At 39.6% G+C, this 22,550-nt stretch overlaps 1 protein-coding gene across 1 annotated transcript in view; it reads right to left on the minus strand.

Moving 5' to 3' along the window:
* Positions 1-4,204: 4,204 nt before the first annotated feature.
* The window catches only part of HAPLN1 (hyaluronan and proteoglycan link protein 1), a 64,284-nt gene continuing 45,938 nt past the window's right edge, over positions 4,205-22,550 (minus strand). Inside the window, exons 3-5 of the mRNA XM_042822973.1 lie at positions 20,581-20,955; positions 11,823-12,125; positions 4,205-5,349 (exon numbers count right to left, since the gene is read on the minus strand). Of these exons, the coding sequence (XP_042678907.1) occupies positions 5,060-5,349; positions 11,823-12,125; positions 20,581-20,955 (968 nt within the window). The 3' untranslated portion in view covers positions 4,205-5,059. The remainder of the gene's footprint in view (positions 5,350-11,822; positions 12,126-20,580; positions 20,956-22,550) is intronic.

Below are 22,550 nucleotides of genomic sequence, written 5' to 3' on the forward strand. Positions count from 1 at the left end.
TCTGGAACATAGACTAGTTCACACTGTTCTCTTAAATTTCTTAATTTTATATTTTGAATTGAAGTCTCTTCTCTTTTTACAGGAAAAAAATACCTAGCACTGGAATTTTGCTTCCCTGTGGTGTAGTTGTTCAGCTTCCATAACAAATGTGTAAGATTCAGCATCTTGAATCCTTCAAGAAGAACAATTAGCTGCTGTCCTTAATGAACAGAAAGTTGCTAATGTGCTTTGTGTGTAAATGAGAGAATGGCCAAATAAAATGGCAGCCTCTTACTTCATTTACTATGTCCTAGGGGAAAATCTCTTTCTGTGTTAGCTCCATCAAATGTATGCCAAAGTCCAGCCACTTACAAACATGAAGGCAGTGTCCCTGTTTCAAACAGTGGGATGTCATCCAATGGAAGCTGCTGCTACAAAGCAAATACTAATTACTGAGGGATTGTTTCTACCAAAGGTAGTTTTAATTTTATGCTTAATGCTCCGAAGTCAAAATGTCACCCATTTAAAAATTGTTTTAACTATATTGCTGGAAAATCAAGTAAGTAAATCTCATCATGCATTGATTTTATTACAGATTTCCCTTATCCCCAGTGATCAAATTTTCAGATCAATTGCCTTTGAGGCTCTTGCTCATCCATTTTTAAATATGGATGATAAGCTTTTAAAAGCTTAATGTTCCTCAGCAAGCCACTGCACCATGTGTAACTTTCAGGGTTAAATCTCCAGCACAGATCAATACATGAATGCAGAAACTGTGTGATCACAGAAGCTGAAAATCTGGCCCCATGTTTTGAATAATTATTTGCTTGTCATTACAAATCTTTCTTGTTACACATTATAAAGAGAAATTTTTCTATGTTTTTAGATTGTAAGCCCAGAGGATCAAAGAAAGAGTTTCATAATTTTTCTAAAACATGACATGCTGTTCTGCATCCAATTTCTGGCAGTGCAAATGTGGAGTACTGTGCCAACCAAATTAAAAAGTAAAAATAAAATAATAGAAAGGAAGAAAGAAAGGAAAGCAAGGAAGGAAGGAAGGAAGGAAGGAAGGAAGGAAGGAAGGAAGGAAGGAAGGAAGGAAGGAAGGAAAGAAGGAAGGAAGGAAGGAAGGAAGGAAAAAAAAAAAAGAAAACAACCTTCCTTGAATATACTTTATTTTAGATGATGGGAGAGAACATGAAATAAAAACTGGCACTTGCATTTCTACTTTCAAATTGCTTCAGAGAAGCATGTAACAAAAACTCTGGAATATGGTCCTCTTTATGATCATTGTAAATCATTTTCACAGAGTAATGACTTCTTTTTTCCTTTCCCTACACTGGTAATTGCTTAGTTTACTATGTCAAAGTTTTTTCATGCTTTGATCTTTCCTGTTCCCTTTTGTCTTTTCTAAGAAAGAAGAGCGGCCAGTCAATAAGAAGAAATCGTCATACTGAAAAAAACAACATGATTTAATTGTTGTCATTCATGGGCATTAAAATTCAGATACATTGTGAAATACAAGATAACGACAGAGAACATGAATTGATTCTAGTGATAGAATTTTCTCCCACCAACAGAAAATAGCACAGACTTTTATCCAGTTCTTAAGCTGCTTTTTAAGGTTTTTATCCAAGCACCTAGCTAGCTTATTCAAAAATAAGAAAACATCCTAACATTTGACATTATAAAAGGAAATGGAGTCAGTAGCTGTAAAAATAAATAGAATTCATGTCTTCTTGCCTATCTGTGCCCATATAGCAAGTATTCATACACTTTTAATGGTTTTTAAACCTGCTTACATTAGAGCTAATTATATTTTCCATACAAACATATTTTCATCACACTATCCCTTTAACTTTACCTGTAATAATAATATATATAATGTTGCATATCAATATAGTGATCTAAAACTAGCTTGATCCCAAGTTAGCCTACTGGGCTTTTTGTAATTAACATGACAGATGTAAATTCACGTACTGAGACTCCATTACATTGCATTTGCTTCCTAGCAAGCGGTATCTTCAGTGTGAACTTAAAGCTACAGCTGAGCGATAATTTTGCCGCTTGTGCTCACACCGCAGCCCAGGGCCGCTCCTTCCTTGCCGTGCCATGGCTTCGTCATGCTGCCAGACTGGGAGCAGCAGAACGTCTCCCAGAGCCCGGGGACGCATGGGTGGTGCAGAGCCTGCTCAGCCACCAGCTGGGCTGGGTGATGCACAGAGCGGGGTGACGTACTACGCCCGGGCTGTCACAGCGGCAGCCCCAGGATGCGGAGGCAAAAAGCATAAGCAAGAGCAAGCCTGAGACTGCTGTGATTTAGGACCTGACCAGCCATCCCCAACATGTTGCAAAGTTGATGAAAGGCTCGCTTCGCCTTTCCTGCAGTGCCTTTGGTCTAGCAGTGAGGGCACTTCAGCCAGCCCCACGAGTGGGTTGGATGACTACATTTTTATGCAGGTACATTATAATCCCCAATCCTGCAAAAAAAATGTGTCTGGGTGAAACCCTGTGAAGGGTTTCTCTGGAGAGGTAAAAAACAAAACAAAACAAAATTCCACGAGGGTCTCTTAACTGCTGTGCAGTAGGAACATCTGCAGGCTCCCACCAGCCAAGCAGATCTTTGGATCTGCCCACTTCGCAGCAGCTCTGGTTCTAGCTGAATGAACAACTACTCTGGGACATTCCCCATGGCTTTTCCTATTCCACAGTCTCCCTGTCCAAGCTCCAGAAGAGACTCTGAAATACTGTTGGCCTCTGTTTCCATACTTTTGAAGGTTGGATGGGGGAACAACATGTATTTCTACTGGTCACAGTCCAGTCTTGCACACTCCATTCCTCCTCTTGCACAAGTATTCTTTGTTTCTATTTCCGTTTCTGTTTCTCTTTTCTCCCAAATGTGTGGAAAAGGCTCTGGTGCCCTAAGAAAGTGTGTGAAATGGGCACTGATTTAAAAAATGGCTGATGGGTAAACATTATGTGGGCTTAGGGGCTTGGCTTATAATTACTCTCTATTAAAAAGTAAGTAATAGAGCTCCAAGAGCATCCAGCTTTCAGTTTGAACAAAAAAGGGAAAGGGGTAGTTTGGCACCAACATCTGTTAAATCTGAATGGTATGAGAAAGAAGTCATACTAACAGTGACTTGGAAGGATGGAGAGTTGCTTCTGAGCTTAATGGGAATGAACTCCAGCACAACGTACCACACACCATGGTATCTCTCCACTACAGTCCTATTTATTATTCCTGGTTTGTTCACAGGTTTTTAACATAGGACCACAGCCACTCTGGGAATCAGTTTTACTCATGTCCATGGGAACATATCTACCCTAAGCTCTTCATGAAAGATTACTGGTTGTTGCCTACTTAGATACATCTCTGTTAGATATTGAAACAGTGGGAAGATACAAAACTTTGTGCAATACAAATATTGGTCCTCTGATATCTTCAATGTCAGCAAGCATGGAATAGGAAAAGAGTTCTACATTTTTAAGTGGTAGAACCAACACTGGATAGAGAACATCAAAATGCCTAAAAGATTACTCAAGACCAAGATGTTTTTATGAGTGGCCTCTGTTTTTTGGATATCCAGCTTGAGACACCATTAGTGGAGTAAATTTTCAGAAAGCCTTGAGCACCTGCTTTGTGGAAATCTGGTTGCATTAAGGTATCTGAAGATGAGCACCAAGAATTGCTGCATCCAAAATAAGTTTTCACTGGAAATTCAAGTTCCCTCAAATTGGCATTTAAGGAGGACTTAGTACTTTAGGCAGCGCTGAAAATCCTAGGCACCGTGCACAGTGCAAGTTTATCTCAGACACTGGCAGATATAGGTAAACATCTTCAGCCTAGACCACTACAGATTTAGAGGGAAGTATTTCAGTAATTCAGGGCTAGCAATACTAATTTTTTTTTCATTGATAGTTTAAAAAGCAGATGTATATTTAGATACAGGTGAGATGTAAGGAAATAAAGTACTTTTTCTCTTCTAAACCTTAATAGCTGGTTTCAGATTTTATTTAATAATCTTCTTCTAAGACTTAATCGTTTAATTTTTTTTTCCAATTTTTATTTCTTGTGATGTGTAAATAGCTAAGAAATATTAAATATTATAATATCTTTCATTAAGACAATAACATTTCAAAGGCTAATGTAAATTCAAGCTGCTAAAGTCTATAATTTTTCTGTCCAGCAGTTCATTTACACAACTGCCCTGAGTAGATGCTATATGCGGCTTAGCAAATGGCCCTAAGAGTTTTAAAATAACTCAGTAAAGCTACTCAAAGGTAATGCAATACTTCTCAGGCATCTTTAATTTGAGTTAAGAAGAAAGTAGGGTTTTCTCATAAATTATTAACCCACCTGTTCAGTGATTTATACACATTCAAAACACAATTGGAACAGTCAGAAGTAATTGTGCTTGTAAATATGTATGGGATCACAAGACTCGTTTTCAGAAAGGCGGGGTTTTATGCTGCAAAATAAATCCTATATTTCTGGACTGTTTTAACTGCTTTCATTAAACTGTATATTGTTCCCATGCAAAAACAGTGAAAACAGTCTTTTCTAATCTAGCTTGCTATTGGTTTTGTGTTGCCTTTTTTTTTTTTTTTTTTATTTTTATTTTTTGCAAAACCTCACTGATCCCTATAAACAAAAACATCTTATTTTAAAACTCCAGATACAATCAATTTGCAGTATATCTCAAATGGGTACAAATATGTAAAATTTGTGCTTTTAAAAGCTTCTGCTTTGAGTAGCCTTACATTCCATAATTGTGTCCTAGCAATTGTCAAGCTCTATTGCATGCCCCATTCACGAAACTTATATTCTGTTGGGATGTAGCTTAACGAATTTGGCTCTTACCTAGAGCTTCCATTAAATTATATTAATTTTAAATATCTATGGAATGATACTTTTACAAAAATATTTTAACAAAAACAAATTAATGGGTTGGGTTTATGAAAATGACTCTACAGTAAGAAAGAAAGGTTTATCACAGTTTTGGTAACTTGCACGAGTTCATATCGAAATCTCTCACATGTTCCTAATGAATTTAAAACTGTTGCGCTCTAGGTATTTTCAGTTGTACGCTCTGAAACAGTAGACACCGTACAGCTTGTGTTTTTTATCAGGAAAGCCTACAAAGCGGACTGCAGCCTCGTTGGGGCTGCAGCGTTTTCTGGGTCTGGAGATGGGGTAGCGGACACTGCCGTCTGCCAGCCAGCCGGCGTCGCAGCGGTCATAACCAAGGAGCTTCCAGGCAGCGAATATCTGCCCAACCTTGGCAATCTGAGCACCATCCTTCAGGCAGGCCTGCACGGCTTCGTCATAGGTCAGCTTGGTTGGGTGTATTAGGTAGTAAAAACGACCTGGGGAGAGAAGGAAGGAGAAGAGCATATTATCAAGGGAGGTTTTGAGGAGAAATGAGGATGTTCCGCTGCAGAACTGGACAATTCAACATCTGATCATTTCAGAATGTGCAGCAAATTGTGTGCTGTGCTGTTGAACAGGTTATAATCCCTTGTGCAATAAGTGATAAATAGTGGGAGTGAAAAAAAAAACCAATAAGAAAGTAAAGGTCAGTTTCTACAAAAATACAGCACTGTACTTATTTCTGCTAACAGTACAGCATAGTAACTGCATGGGCATTCAATGCTAACAGACCTGTTGCGATGCATTTCATAGAATCACAGCCCTTACAGCCCAACCAGTTCCAACTCTCTCCCATGGGCAGGGCTGCACCCCACCAAATCAGGTTAGAATAGGGCCCCATCCAACCTGGCCTTGAGAGCCTCCAGGGATGGGGCACCCACAGTTGTCTGAGCAGATGTGCCAGGGCCTCTGAGTAAAGAGTTTCCATCTAACATTCAGCCTTGCTTTCCTCCTCTGTCTGCAAATTTAAAATAGCAGGAAGAACGTAAGGGGGTGTAGCCTGGGGTTCAGAGTGGGCTGTTCTGAGACCAGCATCAGGTTCTATCTTCAATCCAGTAAAATGCCTAAGGAACCCAAGATCTAAGGTAGAGCAGATCTCAAACAGTAGCATCTTGTTGCTAGAGAAGGGAAATTAGTTGAACATCCAAAGCAGTGTAATCCTACAGCATGCTCTCCACATTAGATGAAAACCCTTTGTGAGTTTCCTTCTCAGAAGCATGGCGTTGCAAGACCTGGCCTTTGAAAGTATTTGGGTGGGAGCTGCTGGAGCTAGCACGTGCAGTTCTTCTTTCCAATAAGGCAGTGACCTTGTTTCTGATTAAATATAAGCACAATTTAAAGTTCTTTGATTTTTTTTTTCTTCTTCCATGTAAGAAAGATGAGATATTGCACGGCTTCTCAGAAGCAGAGTTTGAACCCCTGGTAGATCAAAACCATGCCGGCTATAAGTCTTCATTAGCTGTTCCACAAGCATTCACAGCAGTTCTCCAGCTCTGTTTCTCTTTAGGCATCAAAGGGCATATCCGTAACGTACCACAGCACTGAACTGATAGAGCAGCTAAGCAAAACACGCCCACCATAAGGTAATGAAAACACATACCAGCAAGTAGAGCTTGAAAACTCCTCTGTACCAATCCATAAGTAGCAATAACGCTAATATTAATTTCACTTATCAAGATAGTATAACTTTATCACAAGCCTTTCACTCATTAAACTTATTTATCAGATTTCCAAGTAAGTTCAAAACATTTTCAATCTTACTGCATTATGAAAGGGGCAAGCTGTCTGAAAAGAAAAATCTATTTATTCATGTGAGGCAAACTGCTTCTTAATTAAAAATGTACTCCAGCAAAACATCCATTTTCTTCCTCATAAATAACAGCAGTAAAACAGAACAGATTCTGCACAGATTACTTTCTTGGTGAAGGAAAAGCAGCAGGAAGGAGAACGAGTTATGTCTAAATCTCAGCAAAAAGCAGAGAGGCTTTTTGAAGTGAAGCAATGTCAGGTTGGGTGAAACTATAAAGATAATTGAATTAGCTATGTGTGAAGATTTGAAATTTTATACTATGATGGAAATCATTAAAAAAAAAAGACACTTATATTGTGGAGAAGAACCTTTTAAACAATTTCACTGTTGTCAGAGGTAGTATCTACAGTATTTTCACCAGAGTAGAGTGGATAATTGACCCCTTGTAAAATGCATTGATTCCATTGCAGCAAGTTGGCAGCATTTACAGGCTGTTACTGAAGAGAATGTTTATTAAGTGGAACCCTGTTCTTACTAGGCTTTTAAGAGGTTTCCCCAAAGCAAATAGGATTTCAGACTAAGAGAACAGGGATTTGGACTGATAGTATGTAAACTTCACCTAGCTTATTAGTTGCTCTTCAAACCATATGTCAGGGGAATGTAATTTCCTTGGGATTTGCAGTAAGGTCAGGCTTTTGACATATGACATCAATAATAAAAACTCCTACACTCTGCCCTTTCCCTAAATGGGAGAACTTTAACATCAAACCCCACGCGAGTGGAATGTGCACGCAGAATGTCCGATTAAAGGCTGTGAAAATAGACTTGGTGGAGATTTACTGGTTTTCCCCTACCAACAGGCTAGAAGTACTCCTAAAATGCTCATTCTTAGTTCTCATTAATTCACGTGGAAGGAGGGAGAAGCGTTAATCCTCTGTCTGTAATTAATGTGTGTCAGTTAGGTCATTCCTATAGAGAATGAGTGTGCTTGGCTTGACTTTTCACTACAAATCAAGGGGCAGGAGTTTATGCAAACCTAATAGAACCCCACTTGTAACAGCTATTTTAAGGTTTAGCTTGTAATGGAACAGCTTAAAGAGCAAAATTTGAGCACTTGACTTAAATACCCACACCTTGTGACTGCCGGAGTGCGACAGATGCACTGCCAGTGGAGATTTGTTCCAACCTCAGCTCTAAGTTGCGTATTTCAAGGCAAAGTTTTGTATCTAAGCTGGGTGCAAAGGAAGTGGGACATCATCCTTAGTGGTATTGATAGGTGATACCACTCCACCAGATCTATTCTGTGTGAGAGCCAACACAGTGCCTGACAGGGAGGGCTGTAGCCCATGTGCTCAGGGAATTAAGTTGTTTCATCAAGTAGAGAGCACACGTCAGATGGCAATGACAGGCATTCTCAGCATGCAGTACAAGATGCTACTTATCATCAGCTCCACAGACTCAGTACAGTGTATCTCATAGCCACAGTAGCCAGCTGAGTGAGGCTGTTGCTCTTCAAAATGTATAAAAATTAGTGAGAATAGAGACTTTTCATTCCCTCAAAAATAGGATCATGAAATGCATGTTGAAATCAATGTTCAACTCAGGAGCTGTATTTAAACAGCTACATTAAATATTTGGGTATGATTTTTGAAAATCCTCTTCCACTCCCCCCGAGAAGCCATTGGCCAAGAAGGACCCACTTTTCAGAAAGAGCAAATCATTTTTCTTTGGGTAGCTTTATTTTCATTTTTAGAGAAATGGATGCATGTTCAAATATTCTCTTTATCAAATGAACAATCAGTGTGGATTATTTGGAAAAGATCTTCTACTGCTTTAAACGGTGGTGGTCACCTTAACATGTGCATTACTGAAATAAGCAGCTGCACTCACACAATATCCCTAAAATTTACTCTCTGTATTTTTAATTTTGTTAACATAAAATAATTTTATTCAATTTTGCTAGCTGTGATAACAAATAGATTATGCAGTGCAGTTCAGTGTGTAAAGTACTTAACAAAATGCACATTAATGAGCTGGAAGTGTGATACAGGCAGTATTTAGACCTCTTTTTTGTTCAGTTTTAGAATAACCCTCCTGGACACCTTCCTATGCAACTGGAGTCGGACTCAATGTTCTCTTCCAATCCCTACAACTCTGTGATTCTGTGATTTATCTTGCCTAACACTTCTCAGAGTCAGAGTTTTCCATTTATTCATTTATTTATTTATGGAGAGGCTCACTGCCTCCTTCAGAAAGCCCTTGAAATTAGGCAAAGAATAACCCTTCAGCTATATTACTACATGTTCTTTGCCCCATGCCATGTGGGGTCTGTGGGACATGAATTTCTTCTGCAGTGTTTATACGAAAGAGGACTAAGTTACATCTTTCTTGCATAGCCTTGCTGTCTGATTTTTGAGCTCTGAATAGTAAGCATATTGGTGGGATTATGTTAATATTAGTTTTTGTGTACTTTTCTGTAATTCATTGCTATATATTCTTATAAACCAAGAAATTACTTGTACTACTCTTCAAAAAGCATGCATTACCTCTTGGGATTTCTGGCTTTACCTGCACAGCCACAGAAGACAAAAAGTTCCTCTATGAACCAATTGAAGGAAGGAGTTAGATGGGAAGAACAAAATGCTCAAGTAATGCACTTAAAGTACTCCAAGAAAAGACACTGGAGAGGGTAATTTTGTCAAGTAATGAGTACTGTATATTGTATTGTATAAGAACTTTGCTGAAACTACTTTCCTGTACAGTCAAGAGGAATGAGTACATAATTCTTTGATAACAGAATGAAAGTACTTCTTGGTGTTCACCAAAGAGAGGTCCCATAGATCCTGAGTGAAAACACTGAAGCTGGATTGAAACTAACTGCATTAATGATTATGTTTCCATTTTTCAACTTAATATCTAAAAATTAAGGATCTTCATTCTCCAGGTTAAAACTAAGCCTCAACTACTTAACATTGAGCCTTTTTTTTCCATCTCACCTGACATCATGAGGTACTTAGGGATGTTTTTCTCTAGAAAGAACCCAAACTAAACTTCACGCCCCCCGGTTACTCACAGCAGCTCACACAACTGACACTCTTTGAGATGTGCTTTTTTTTCAAGCTAGCATTGCATGCCTCCAATCCTGAGGCTACTGGTGTGTTTCCAGCTCCCTCACACAGTGCTGAAGGCTTCTCTGTTTTAGTGCATCAGGAGATTCCAGCTGTCACTGCCACTACTGGTGTCCTGACTTCATTTTCCTTGGCTGTTCCTGAACTGAGAGAATCAATATTGGGTGTTGCAGAAATAGCTCTTTGCCCAAAGCCACTATCTCTGGCAGTTGCAACCTAGTGGGAAACCAGGTTATTATAAGATTTTTCCTTTTACAGTGAGAACACTAATGACATTGTTAAGTGTACATAAGCTGTCTGAGGTGTTAAGCTGCAAATAAGATGCTGGCATTTGGGGAGCATTTCTGGGATTATTGTGGTGTGCTTGGAATACAAATAGTGGAGAACAGAGAAGGGACACAGGAGAATGTGTCCAGATTTTCTGCTGACGCCTTGAGAGATGTATATGGAGGGGAGCTGAAGGGACCTGGGTAAAATGGTACTCCACTCTTCACATCACAGTGTTGCTGCATGGTTTTCTGTCCCGCATGTCATTTTAGCAGACTCGCCAAGCATGAGATCAATACCAATGCCTTGTCTTTCACTTCTCTGCCATCTCTATACCATATTCTCATCTTGCCTTATTCCTCTTTCTCTTTCTTTCTCTTGCAGTATCAGTGTACAGACAGTATTTGTCAGCATTTCTTTTTTTTTTTTTTCAGCTTTTTTTTTCTTCTTTCCTTGAGAGATACTGTCCAGCTGCTTGTGTAGACAATGGTGGTCCTTAGTGACCAGTGAACTCAAGAGTTTATGCTATCAGCACTTTAAATAGTGCAGCTATCAATTTTAATTTTTCCTTTGTTTATTTTATTCCTCAGTGTTTTTTTTCTCCAGATTTAAATGAGCATATGATGAGCTCGTATAGGATTTTGCCTTGCTTAAATGGAACAAGAGAAAAATGAGCCAGCATTTCATGGAATTATGTAGCATGATAAAATCACACAAACATTTGCTTCTGACTGTGTCCCACCTAATTTTTTATATTATTAGTTTGAGAATTTGTTGGATTTTTTCTTTTTGAGAGGGTGGGACAGGCCTAGCATTAAAGCATATCATCTGAGAACAAGGCTTATGTTTATTTTTATGTATGCTACAGGGCAAAAATGCTTCACTGAGGATAAGCAATCTGAGCATAAACAGAAAGGGCTGTGCTCCTTGGTCTGGTTGGGCTGAATGCCAAACACATGTGAATGCCAAACACAAGTGAACTACCCGTGAGCACGATGCTATGGAGGGCTGTAGGCTCCTTTTGCACTTCTTACTTGCAGTGCTCCTCTCATTCACAGCCATGCTTTGTAAATCCTTTCCAGCCATTAGATTAAACTATAAATGATAGTCTGAGATCAACAGATCAGCTCACTTCGTACCTAAGGTAAAATCTACTAACTGCTGAAATTTTGCAGCCACTGGAATAAGCTTTAGGGCAGACCAAGCTCAGAGTAAGAGGGAATGTCTCAGTTTTGACAGCATGCTAAGATTAGAAATCTGAATTATTTGTTATATAAGCTAGAAAAAACTTTGCTGATAAGGAAATATTTGTCATATTAGACTTGTTGTATGAGCTGGAGCTGCTTGAGGCAACAGCAGAGATGAAGTGACAATCACAATTTTATTTTGGTGACACTGATGTCGTAAAACATCGTAATTATAATTGAAATCAATGGGAAATGTCAACTAAAGAAATTGCTAATTTATTCACCATTTTAACTAACATAAAAATTAAAAAGGCATGTTTAGTGGGGTGAAATTGGAGATATAAGGAAGCGCTACTAACATTAGCTCCAAGTTCTGAAAACAATCTGCATGAACACACGGCACAGCCACCATTACTATGGTTACATGTCTTTTTAAATCCATCAGTAACATTTCCCGAAGCTAACATAAACTTTGGCCAGCCAAGTGCCATCTGCTACCCTCTGGTGACGCTGGCATCTCTTTCTTTTCAAAGCATGAAAAAATCCCTTTGCAAGGTAGAAGCAAACCGGGTTCTTACCATTGAAGTTAGAAGTAAAACAGAAAACATCGTATCGGCTCTTCTCTTTATCCCAGAAGCCATAGTTTCGGACACCAGGCACCGTATTCTTCCCCCCGCAGGGCTCCCTGGGCTTGGTGATGGGGTACTGCACCGAGCCATCGCTGAGCCAGCCAGCATTGCACCAGTCCAGCCCTGACCTCCAGGCCTCATAGAGCTGGTCGAAGGAGGCAATGATGGAGTCCTGATCCAGGCAGGCTTGTTGAGCCTCATGGAAGTTTAGGTTGTAACGACCCAGACGTGGAGAATAGGGGAATACAACACCTGAAATGGCAGAAAGAGGTAAGCTGGGGTGTTACCAACACTAGAAGAGGTTTTGAGTCTCCAATTCTGAAAGAACAGAAGGAGAAGTAGCATTTACAGTTGTCAGAAGGAGACTCTGTGATGTCTTAGAATCATAAAATCACAGAATCATTAAGGTTGGAAAAGACCTCTAAGATCATCTAGGCCAACTGTCTACCTACCAACAACACTGCCCACTAAAACCATGCCCCTAAGTACTACATCTGCCCTTCCCTTAAAATTTCCATGAAATCTTGTGTGGTTTTAGGAAGATGTTTTATAATACACCCCAGCTGCTTCTGGCAGTTTCTCACCACTCAGGAAGGAAAAGCTCCTCACGGAGAGCAACAGGGAACAGGATTTCTTTAGTACCAGACAGATGTCCTCAATGAAAGCTGATGAGCCTTGCCGCTCATCAGTGGTCAGCAGCTGCAGAAAGGTAGGGTGGAGAGACCTTGGAACAGGGAATATCCAAGTGGAGACAGTAAATGGGAAACAACTCCTGAGCTGTTTCAGCAGCAACATTCATAGTCATCACCTTTATTTCACAGGTCTTTCCACTGTACATTTGTTTGTTTCACAAACTCTCACTCTGAACAGGCTGCCTAGAGAGGTTTTGGAGTCTCCTTCTCTGGTGACACTCAAGACCCATCTGGACCCTTTCCTGTGTGACTGGCTACAGAGAGCTTGCTTTAGTAGGGGACTGGACTCGGTGATCTCCAGAGGTCCCTTCCAACCCTTACAAGTCTGAGATTCTGTGAAAAAGATCTGTTGTTAAAAATTGCATTTCAAAACATAGAAGATGTTGAATAAAATGCTGAAGAACCACCTCCTCATGTGGCTCTGATAAAAGACTGTACAAAGAGAGAGACATAAAAGTTTGGATCAGTCCACTGTAACTTTGGCAGGCTTTAGAAACTTAACTCAGACCTAAATTTTATGGTTGGCTTCAGCCCAATCTTCATAATAAGCTGAAATAAAACGGCATCCAAGAAGATCTAGCTCAGAGAGTTTACTATCAAACATCTCTGCAGAACTTGTTGCTGTGGGATGCTGAGAGGCTGAAGACAAGATAGCACATTATGGAATGGGCAAAAAACTTTAAGCCAGTACAGACATCCATCTTTATTTTCTCCCTGCTGATGAATTCTCCCTGTAAGAAATTCCTTGTCTCCAGGGCAATGTACAGAGCATAGGATACTGAAATTGTATTACAGTCATGCAAGACAGCATGCAATGAAGTTATTCTTCTTCTTGAGGAGTCAGTCCACTTTGGTGTCTATTCCACTGGTACCTTAACATTTCCTTTCTTTTCCTCCTCTCCCTCACTCATTTATCATCCAAGTACTGTTATTTTTGTTAAATAAAATCTTTGTTATTACTAAACCTCAGTGACTTGATCCAAGAAAATAAAGCATACAAACGTAAACATAGCAAGGGAATAATAAACAAGATTTTGTTCTCCCTCAGCAATTAACCAGAGATTCTGCTGACCTTCTTCCCTTTTGTAAATTCTTTCTTAAAGGGTTTTTCAGTTATTAGTTGTCCTGAACTATAAGGATGAATGAAATGTAACACATCATGTGCTGCTAGCTATAACTTAACAAACATAAAGCTGTAGCTATTTCATTATTTTCTGGTCTGGAGCACATAAGAAACCGAGGAGCTATACTTAAATTATTTTAAAGACTGAGAAACAATTCAACAGATACCGCTCAAACAGATTTGATCCCTTAAGGTTTCCAAAATCACTTTTTTTAGATCATTAAATAAATATGTTAATTTGTTATCAACGTACTTGAGTTTGAAAGTTTGAGACATAATGTTTTAATAACAAAAATACGCAGAAAATTGTAATATTAGCTTTGAGCTACATTCGGGTAGACTGCATAGAAGCTGATTTCTGTTTGAGTTCATCTGAAGTACACGTCTGCAACTGATTAACACTAATTTCACCCTGCAGATGGGGTGGCTATTGGTGATTTTGTATAGCAAAACTGGATATGTGTTTTGTGTAGCTTTGCGTTATCTTGCATTTTTGCTCGTATTATTCTTTCCCCTTCAGTTTCCTATCAAACATAACACTGAATTCATAGTTAGTCTTACTATTTGCCTTTCTTTTGGTACAAGTTAGCAGTTCTGAACTTCAGTTAGTTGCACAGCATCTTCTTTGGTCTTGGATCTTACAGCCCATCAAAAGATAATCCATCCCATCTGTTCCCGAATGGACAAAAGCTGTCTGGAGGCTTGACTCTGTTCCCAAACTAAAGACTGACTCAAAACTCCTGACTCCAAAGCTGTGTTTTGCCACCAGACAAAACACATATTTCCAAATGTTAACAAAGTGAGTTTAGGAAATGGAGGAAGAGAACACAGGCTCAAATGGCCAGAAATTAATAATGTGGTTTGGTTTTTTTTTTGGTCACATGAAGGCTCCAGAATGTCTTCCACTGGGAAAGAATGGTCTTCCTCTTCCAAAGACTGGCTGTAGCCTTTTATGTCTGAATTTCACTCCAGCTGAGCGTGAACAAAAGTTGTTAATCCCTCCATGTTTTCTGTAGCATGTCTTGCTGGCAGGCTTTACAGCAACAGCACCCATGTGCAATCAGGCGCTCGTAGCAATCTACCAAAAAATCAGACAGAGGATTGATGGGAGCCTTTTTAAAACCCAGAGAATAGCAGTACCCTCTCTCTGTTGCTGGAAGACTGAACTGAAGAGCCTTAGCTTGATCTTGGTGGTCTGGCTCCTTGCCCCAAGGAAGCTGCGGAGACACCAGCGGAGTCTGAGTGAGGAATATTAACCTACAGCATAGACTCCCAAACATGCAGTTCTCTGAAACTGGGCTTGTCCCAGGGAAGGACAACCTGATGCTCAGGAAGAAACTGAGAAACACTGGTTCACTGGAGAGTAAATCTATCAGTAAAAGTCTTGCTGTATGCACCTGCAGCTATGCAGCCATTGTCCTAAAAATAATGGAAACCAGGATTTGTATCAAAACAGAAGATGTGGAAGTATAGCATATAAAAAAGAATCCAAGAAAACGGAGAGTGGGAGACAAGTGAAACTGTCTTGGAAGGCATCATCATAAATGGTTTTTGTGGAACTGTTTTTGAATTCATTTATTTATTTATTTATTTATTTATTTATTTATTTTTGAGAGAGAGAGAGAATTTACATCTGGCTTATGAGAATCAAACGTTCCGCTAATGAAAATAAGTGGAGAATAATCAGAGAAGCAGAGCTCAGTTCTGATCTCTTAAGGATTGGACAAGACATAATGCATGTATGTCCTTACATGCAAGAAATCCCTAATGCTGAATACAAGTACTTTGCAGTTAATTAGTCACTGTGGGTACAGTCACAATCCAAGGAGCTGTAATAGTGATCCAAGACAACAAGATGAGTAAATAAAACCAGAAAGCTCAATTCCTGTAACAATTTAAACTAGCACTGTAAGCAATGAGCAATTTTAAGCGCATTTACAGATAATCTCTGTTAACACATATGGAAAAAAATAGGACTTTTTTAGCCAGAGTAAAGAAATTGGCTTCCTTGAGTTCTAGCCTAGACAGAAAAGCAATTTTTCTTGTAGCCAGTGTAAACACTAGTTAAAGTAGGTTTGCTATATGCTGTACTGCAGGATACAGTTTTACATTGGCAGGTTCATACACTTGAAGGAAAAATTTTCCATGTTGGATTTCTAAGATCCTGTGATTAGTAAGAGGTTAGTCTCTGATTTTCTTTCAGATTCCACCTCCATTTTTCCGCTTATCTGATTACTCAGCACAAGTTGCATGGGTGAGCTTCCAGTTAGCATCTTGCACCTGAATCTGGGGACATCCATCCACAGTGCCCCATAACCAACCTGTCACTGTGACTGCTTGTTTCTAACTGATACAGGCATCCAGACTAGACTTGCCTGGGCCCAAGGGCAGACAATTCCCTTATTCTCCCACAGTTTTTATCGAAATTTGAAGACTTGTTTTTCTCTGTTCTCCTAGGGCTAATCAGTCCCAAGTCTTTTAGCACCTTCCTTTGAAGTCATTGTTTCCAGATAAATTTTTGTTTCTCTATTTTTTACTTTTACTTTACTGTATCCTTGAAATGCCATTTTTCACGACCGCAGTACAAGTCTGTTTGTAAGGAGCTGTTACCCTGACACAGAAGGAATTACATTGGATCAACATGATTTACTCTTGCAAAACTGCTGCTGTCTATTACAAAAAATCTTCTTGTCTTCTAAGTGCTCATAAATAGCATGCCCTATATGATCAGTTTTACAATAGACAGATCAACAAATTGTCATGCAAAGGATATTTTAAATACCTTTCGGTGTATGAGTGTAACAGCAGCATGTAGAAGAAATAGGAAAGATATCATTAAACTAAATCTAATTAGAAAATAAGGCTGGATTAGAAATGATTACTGTGACAATTTGGAAGAACTTATTTATTTGGACCTTTCGGATTTATCTGTTGTGTTTTTAAACTATAAGGTCAGTTTTTGAAAAAGAAACTCGATCTTTTTCTCACTCTATCTTGTAAGCTGATGAACCTCCAAGCAAGGTCACAAAACCTTGTTTTGGGGTTTGTGTGGAGCCATGTAAGGATTGCCTCCAACTGAGAAGCACAGTCTACAGATACTTTCAATAGCTTCATCTAAATTTACATATTTCTGGTTCTGCAGAATGTAGAAAATACTTATTTTACAGATTGCACTGTAAGAATGCCTTTGGCAGCCTAGCATTGTTCTACTTTCTCTGCCACTTGGCCCATGAATCTCACTGCCATGAACAAACAGTGCACATAAACCATGCAGGAGCAGTGTGAGCCACAGGTACTGCTGGAGGCTTCCCCTGCCTGGAAAACCGAAGCAGATAAACCTGGCACAGGGAGACTCACTGCAGTGCATCGTGCTTGTCAGATAGGAAAACAGTAAAGCACAAACATAAAATGTCGTGCAGAAGAGTAAAATGACAACATAAGGAAAATTTAATGTAAGTTGAGAATTCTTTCTTTGCTTGTGATTCAGGCAACTGTACCTATCTACCACAGGGGACCTTTAAAATGTTAAGCTTTTGACTCTTGTGACATCTGTAAAAGAATGTGAAGTTAATAATCCTTATTTTAAATGCAGTATCATGGCATGCTCAGTTCAGTGAGAAAATGGCTTTGGTGACAAGCTCGTTATAAAATATATCTCACACCATCTACAGTTTCTGCCACTTCTTCCAGCCACTGTGCCCAGCCCAACAGTTCCATACTCAGTTTCTGCATTTAAGGATAAATGTGAGATGATAATGATGAGAAGGCTGAACAGTTTTGGAAAGATGGAAAGATGGAAAGAAGAAATGAAAGGAAGAGAGGGAGGAAGGAAGAAAGGAAGTGAGTAGGAAGGGAGGGAGGGAGGAACTGGCACAGTTCTTCACTTTATAGTAGCAATAAGAATATGCAAGAAATGTGTAAGATACTTAACTGAGCCTAATTCTGCCTTCAAAAAAAAAAAAAAAAATAGCCAGTTACTATGCATAGCATATTTAATCACAGTACTAGAAGGCTTTTAAATCTAACAAGAATATAACACTACCACTTTCAGGGAGGATAAAAGGTCCACTGAGGTAGAGGTCAACTATTTTCATATTGATAAATTAATATGATTTTGCTCAGGCAAATCTATGCCATTTGTACAGTGATCTCACACTGAAGTGATCAGTTGGTTTGTACTGCTAGCAGGCATTCCTGGGTATAAATGATTTTGTCTTGCTGCCAGTCAACATCCTTAGGGCCACCATCTCAGGATATCATGCTACTGATGCAAATCCTTCCTACTGTGAGATAAACCTTATTACACGTAGCAGATGCAGAATGCTAGTGTGGAGTAGCATTTTTACTTTTGTCCAGAGAGACTGATTTTTTAAACTCATCCTGATCTGCACTGCACAAATGCATGAAACAGCGATAAAAGTGAGCACTGAATGAAGTGGTCATTCTCATATGGATGAGATGACAGGATGAGTGCAGGGGCATAGAAAGAGATGAATACACTCCATCCACTACTTATGTCTGCGTGTCCACTGTAAACGTAAGTGCACTTTAGTAGTTATGATTGTAGAGCAAATCTTCAGTGAAACTTGGACCCAGAATCACTGAATTTAGTTACCCTAGTTGAAACAAAGTTGTTTTATTCTAAACCAACACACTCAATAGTCTTATCTCACTTCTTGAACGGTTAGCTTTTACCATGGGATTTCACAAATGATTTTCCAACTCCCTGGGAGACTTCACTCTCTAATGTCAGATATGAGCAGCTTGACACCCTTGACTGACAAAGTCATTAAAACAAAACACTGTTCCATATGTTAAAATGCATAAACTTTCCTTTGATCAGAGAATGGAGCAGTCTTGTTAAAGACATACTTAATTCCTCTCCTATCCAATGAATTTCTTTATTTTGAATTCAAAGAAAAGGAAACAGGAAGGAGTGGTGGTGTTGGAGAAGATGGATTGGAGTTGGCATAATTCGAAGGCAGACGCTGCTTAGAGAAACAGCAGCAGGCTGAAGGTGTCTGTAGTAGGTAGAACCTAGATCTTCTGTACAGTAAGCTGGTGCTCTATCACTAACTAGGCAAGGTAGAAAAGAAAGATCTCTTTTCTGCAGTGATATTTAACAGATATGTTTCTCCAGTGCATACTGCTAACTAACTTCTGGGTGTTGTCTTTGGAGCAGCAACATTCAGGAGTGTTGTGCAATGTTCAAGCTCTGTTAAGGAAGTGTAGTTGTCTACCTGAGCAACCTCATATTGCTCGCTATTCCATCTGTGCTTTTAGTCCTCAGTTCTAGGCACTGTCAAAAACTATGTAACTACTGCACATGGTTAACAAAAAACATTTCTCATTGTCTTCTTATTCTAATATCATTTCAATATTGCCTTCCAAATACTAGTCTCTGCACGTGCGCAACGATCTGTACCAAGCTCCAGGCAAAGTTTCTCTCTGTTGCTGCAGCTGTTAGTCATCTGCCCTTTCCCGAACTCTCCTGTCGCAGCTGCAAGTGTTTGTCCTGGGATCTTGTTGCTTCTAAAAGCAGGAAACTAACGAACATTTACTTCAAAGGCACAATGCTAGTGGTACCAGAAGGGTATGTGGTCCAGATAAGCAGCATGATGAAGATTTTATGCTGGCTCTGAACATTTTACACTAGAAATATTGTCTTAACATCATGAAATTCTGGGAAATATCAGTATTTGGGATCCAGTGGTACAGTTACTTATCTGGACAAGCTCTAAGCCTTACAGAGGCATGTATTTAGGACATACGGAGCCTGTCAGAAGAATTTTATCACATGCCATTTTGCAAGATTGTTGAGCAATGCTACATCCCACCTTGCAACCCAGGAACGAACTCCAGGACAGCCTGCAGAATATCATAAGGGGAACTGAGGCATGCAAAGGTCAGACAGGTGCTGCCTGTGTCTGATCTCCATTACGTGGCAAAGTCAACAGCTGCATTTGCAGTTTTATTATGAGGTGACTTTTTCTTTTTTTTTCTTTTCAATTTTTCTTCTTCTTTCCCTTCTTCTCCCCCCACTAACAAGATTATGTGGCTTCTGGAAAGTTCCTCCTGAAACACACTTGCTGGCAGGTATAAATGTAAAGGGGCAGAGAGATATCTTCATGGAACTCTTTTTTTATAGATGAGAATAATAGAGGGCTTTGGGGAAAAGGCCAGATGCTGATTTACATGCATCAAATCTCATAAAATTAATCTAAATTTCATAAAAGATGAATATTTTGTTCTTTTTAAGTCCATTTCAATAATTTTACTAATGCTTTCTACCATACTGTTTACAAAAAATTGCTGAAGGAAATGACTACCAGAGCGTACGAGTAGGAGTTGTCTTGGCAGGCAATATAGAGATTTACTTTATGTAATTATAAGGCTTGAAATAAACAAAGCTATTGTCTCTGTAAAATTACTTGGAGATTTTCCCTGTTTGTAGGAAGATTTTAATCTTCCTGATAATCTAAAACGTCCCAAAGTTCTGCAAAATGGCTTTTAGGAGAATGCTTAATATAATTTTGATTAAGTCTACTGCAAAAACACACAGCAATTTTTGTAAAATGAAGGGACCAAATTAAAAACATATGGAGTCTTTCATACTGTGTTTGGTCATTCTTTTTTGGCTCCCTTTGCAATGGGGCTCACTGGGAGCAGACTATGCCGTGGGCTAGTGTAAGTTATAAAAGTCCTAATGTTCTTCTAATTTATGATAGCTGCTAGAGGCTCTCAGGCCAAGATCCCCAGGGTGCTATGAATCCCACTTCTCAGTTGGCTGCTATCACTGTTATCTCACAGTACCAGCAGTATGAGGAGGAAAACCAGGCATCCCTTAACACTGTGCAAACCTAATGTTAAGTATAATTCAGGTGTTACCTACCTTCCAAATTCAGAGCTACCACTGCTGTGTCATCCTCTAATCCTTCAATCACTTCGCACTTGTATCTCCCATAATCCTCCAGCATTATATTTGTGATTATAAGAGAGGCATCGTTCTCACTGCTTTCCCTCAGAAACACTCTGCCCTGATACTTCCCGTAGCTCTTTCTGTGGTGTCCCATTGCGACAAAGACGTCCACTTCTTTGAGGTAATCTGCGGTGAGTTTGGTCCACTTGACCCGGATTTTGTGGGCTCCTGAGCCAGCCGTTGATGTGTGTTCATGGTAGAATTTACAAGGCAGTGTGACGTTGCCGCCCCTCTGAGAGAAGACCTTAGCTTGTTCTGCTACTACAAGTAGGCGAGGTCCATTTTCTTCTAAAATTCAAGGAGAAAAACAAAAAGGAGAATTAGTCTGCGCTCCACCTTTTACAGAATGGATATGAACAGTGCTTTAACAAACATTACCTATAAGCATGTGGGATCAGTTCCTTGCAACCATTTGTACCTATGCAGCAAGGCATATGAACTAGTTATATACATATATACTGTTGGGTTTGTATGGCTTCTGTAGGAATGCCATCACCTATAAATGGCTCCTTGCAGGCATCCTGTATTTGCTTGTGGGTTGTTCCAGAGCTGTCCCTTCTTCCACAATTCAGTTTTTCAGTGCAGGATGCAGCATGCTAAGACCCTCATGATATAGCATCCAGCAAAGCATTCTCATGGAATTGGAAAACTGTTCTGGTGTCAAACAGCATTTTTTATATTGACCTGAAAACTGCGCACGTAATTCTAAAATGGCCCATTTTCCAGGTGCATTTTATTCTATATTTTGAGTACCTCTTCTGACATACTTCCACAAATGTCAGGATGTACATTTTATCTTCAAATCAGTAAAATCTTTTCCTTTTCTGCCATCTTTCCCAATAATTTCAATCTTATTCCCCACCTCTTTTTCCAATATCCTTCTAATTATCACTATTTCATCTTTTATGTTTTGATCTGACTTCCCACACTGACCCACATCTAGCTGGTAGGCTATCTTACTCGTCACTCTTTTCCCAGATTCCCTGCTCTCTTTTCTCTCTGTAGGTCACTGCTGCTGATGCTACTCTGTGCAGTCCTTATACTTAGGACAGTCATCCAGAACAGGCTCACTTCCAACCATATTTGTTTGGGCCTTCTTTGATAGACTGTGCTGCCTTGGGAAAGCCTTGAAATGCCTAAGTTTGATGATGACAGACTGCTCAACCACCCACGTGCTCAAACATTATTTCCTTCTTTCAGTAACTCTTCTCCTCTGATTAAGCAAGCTCAGTGCTTCTGTAGATATTGCTGTCCTCTATCACCAAAGCCACCAGCTGAAACTGGCAGTGAATCAGTAGTACACACTTGCTGGAAAAGAATTACCAGCCTCACTGCTTGCAGCTGATTACAAAGAAAAATACTGCAATTTGCTGTGTCTCTAAAACAGGTCAGTGAGATAGCGTAGGAGTGGGATTTCCAGCTCTATGGGACAATCACCTTCCTGCTCCTGTTGACAACGCTACTTCTGATACAAGCCAGGATGCCACTGGCCCTCTTGGCCACCTGGACACACTGCTGGTTCATGTTTAGCCAGCTGTCAACTAATACCCCAGATCCTTTCCTACCACAGAACCTTCCAGTCACTCTGCACCAAGCTTGTAGCATTGCATTGGGTTGTTGTGACCAAAGGGCAGGCCCTGGTACTTGCTCTTGTTGAAACTCACACAACTAACCTCAGCCCAGCTATCCAGCTTATTTAGATCTCTCAGTAGGGACTTTCTTTCATCAGGCAGATCAATACTTCATCCCAGCTTGGCATCATCTGCAAATACACTGAGAGTACACTCTGTCCCCTCGTCTGGATCATTAATGAAGATATAAAACAACACTGGTCCCAGTATTGACCTCTAAGAAACACCACTAGACTAGATATGCTCTGTTGA

This window comes from Centrocercus urophasianus, unplaced genomic scaffold, assembly GCF_019232065.1.
Source record: "Centrocercus urophasianus isolate 14NV4802_14NV808 unplaced genomic scaffold, USGS_Curo_1.0 seq_21, whole genome shotgun sequence".
In the NCBI taxonomy this organism is placed as follows: Eukaryota; Metazoa; Chordata; class Aves; order Galliformes; family Phasianidae; genus Centrocercus; species Centrocercus urophasianus.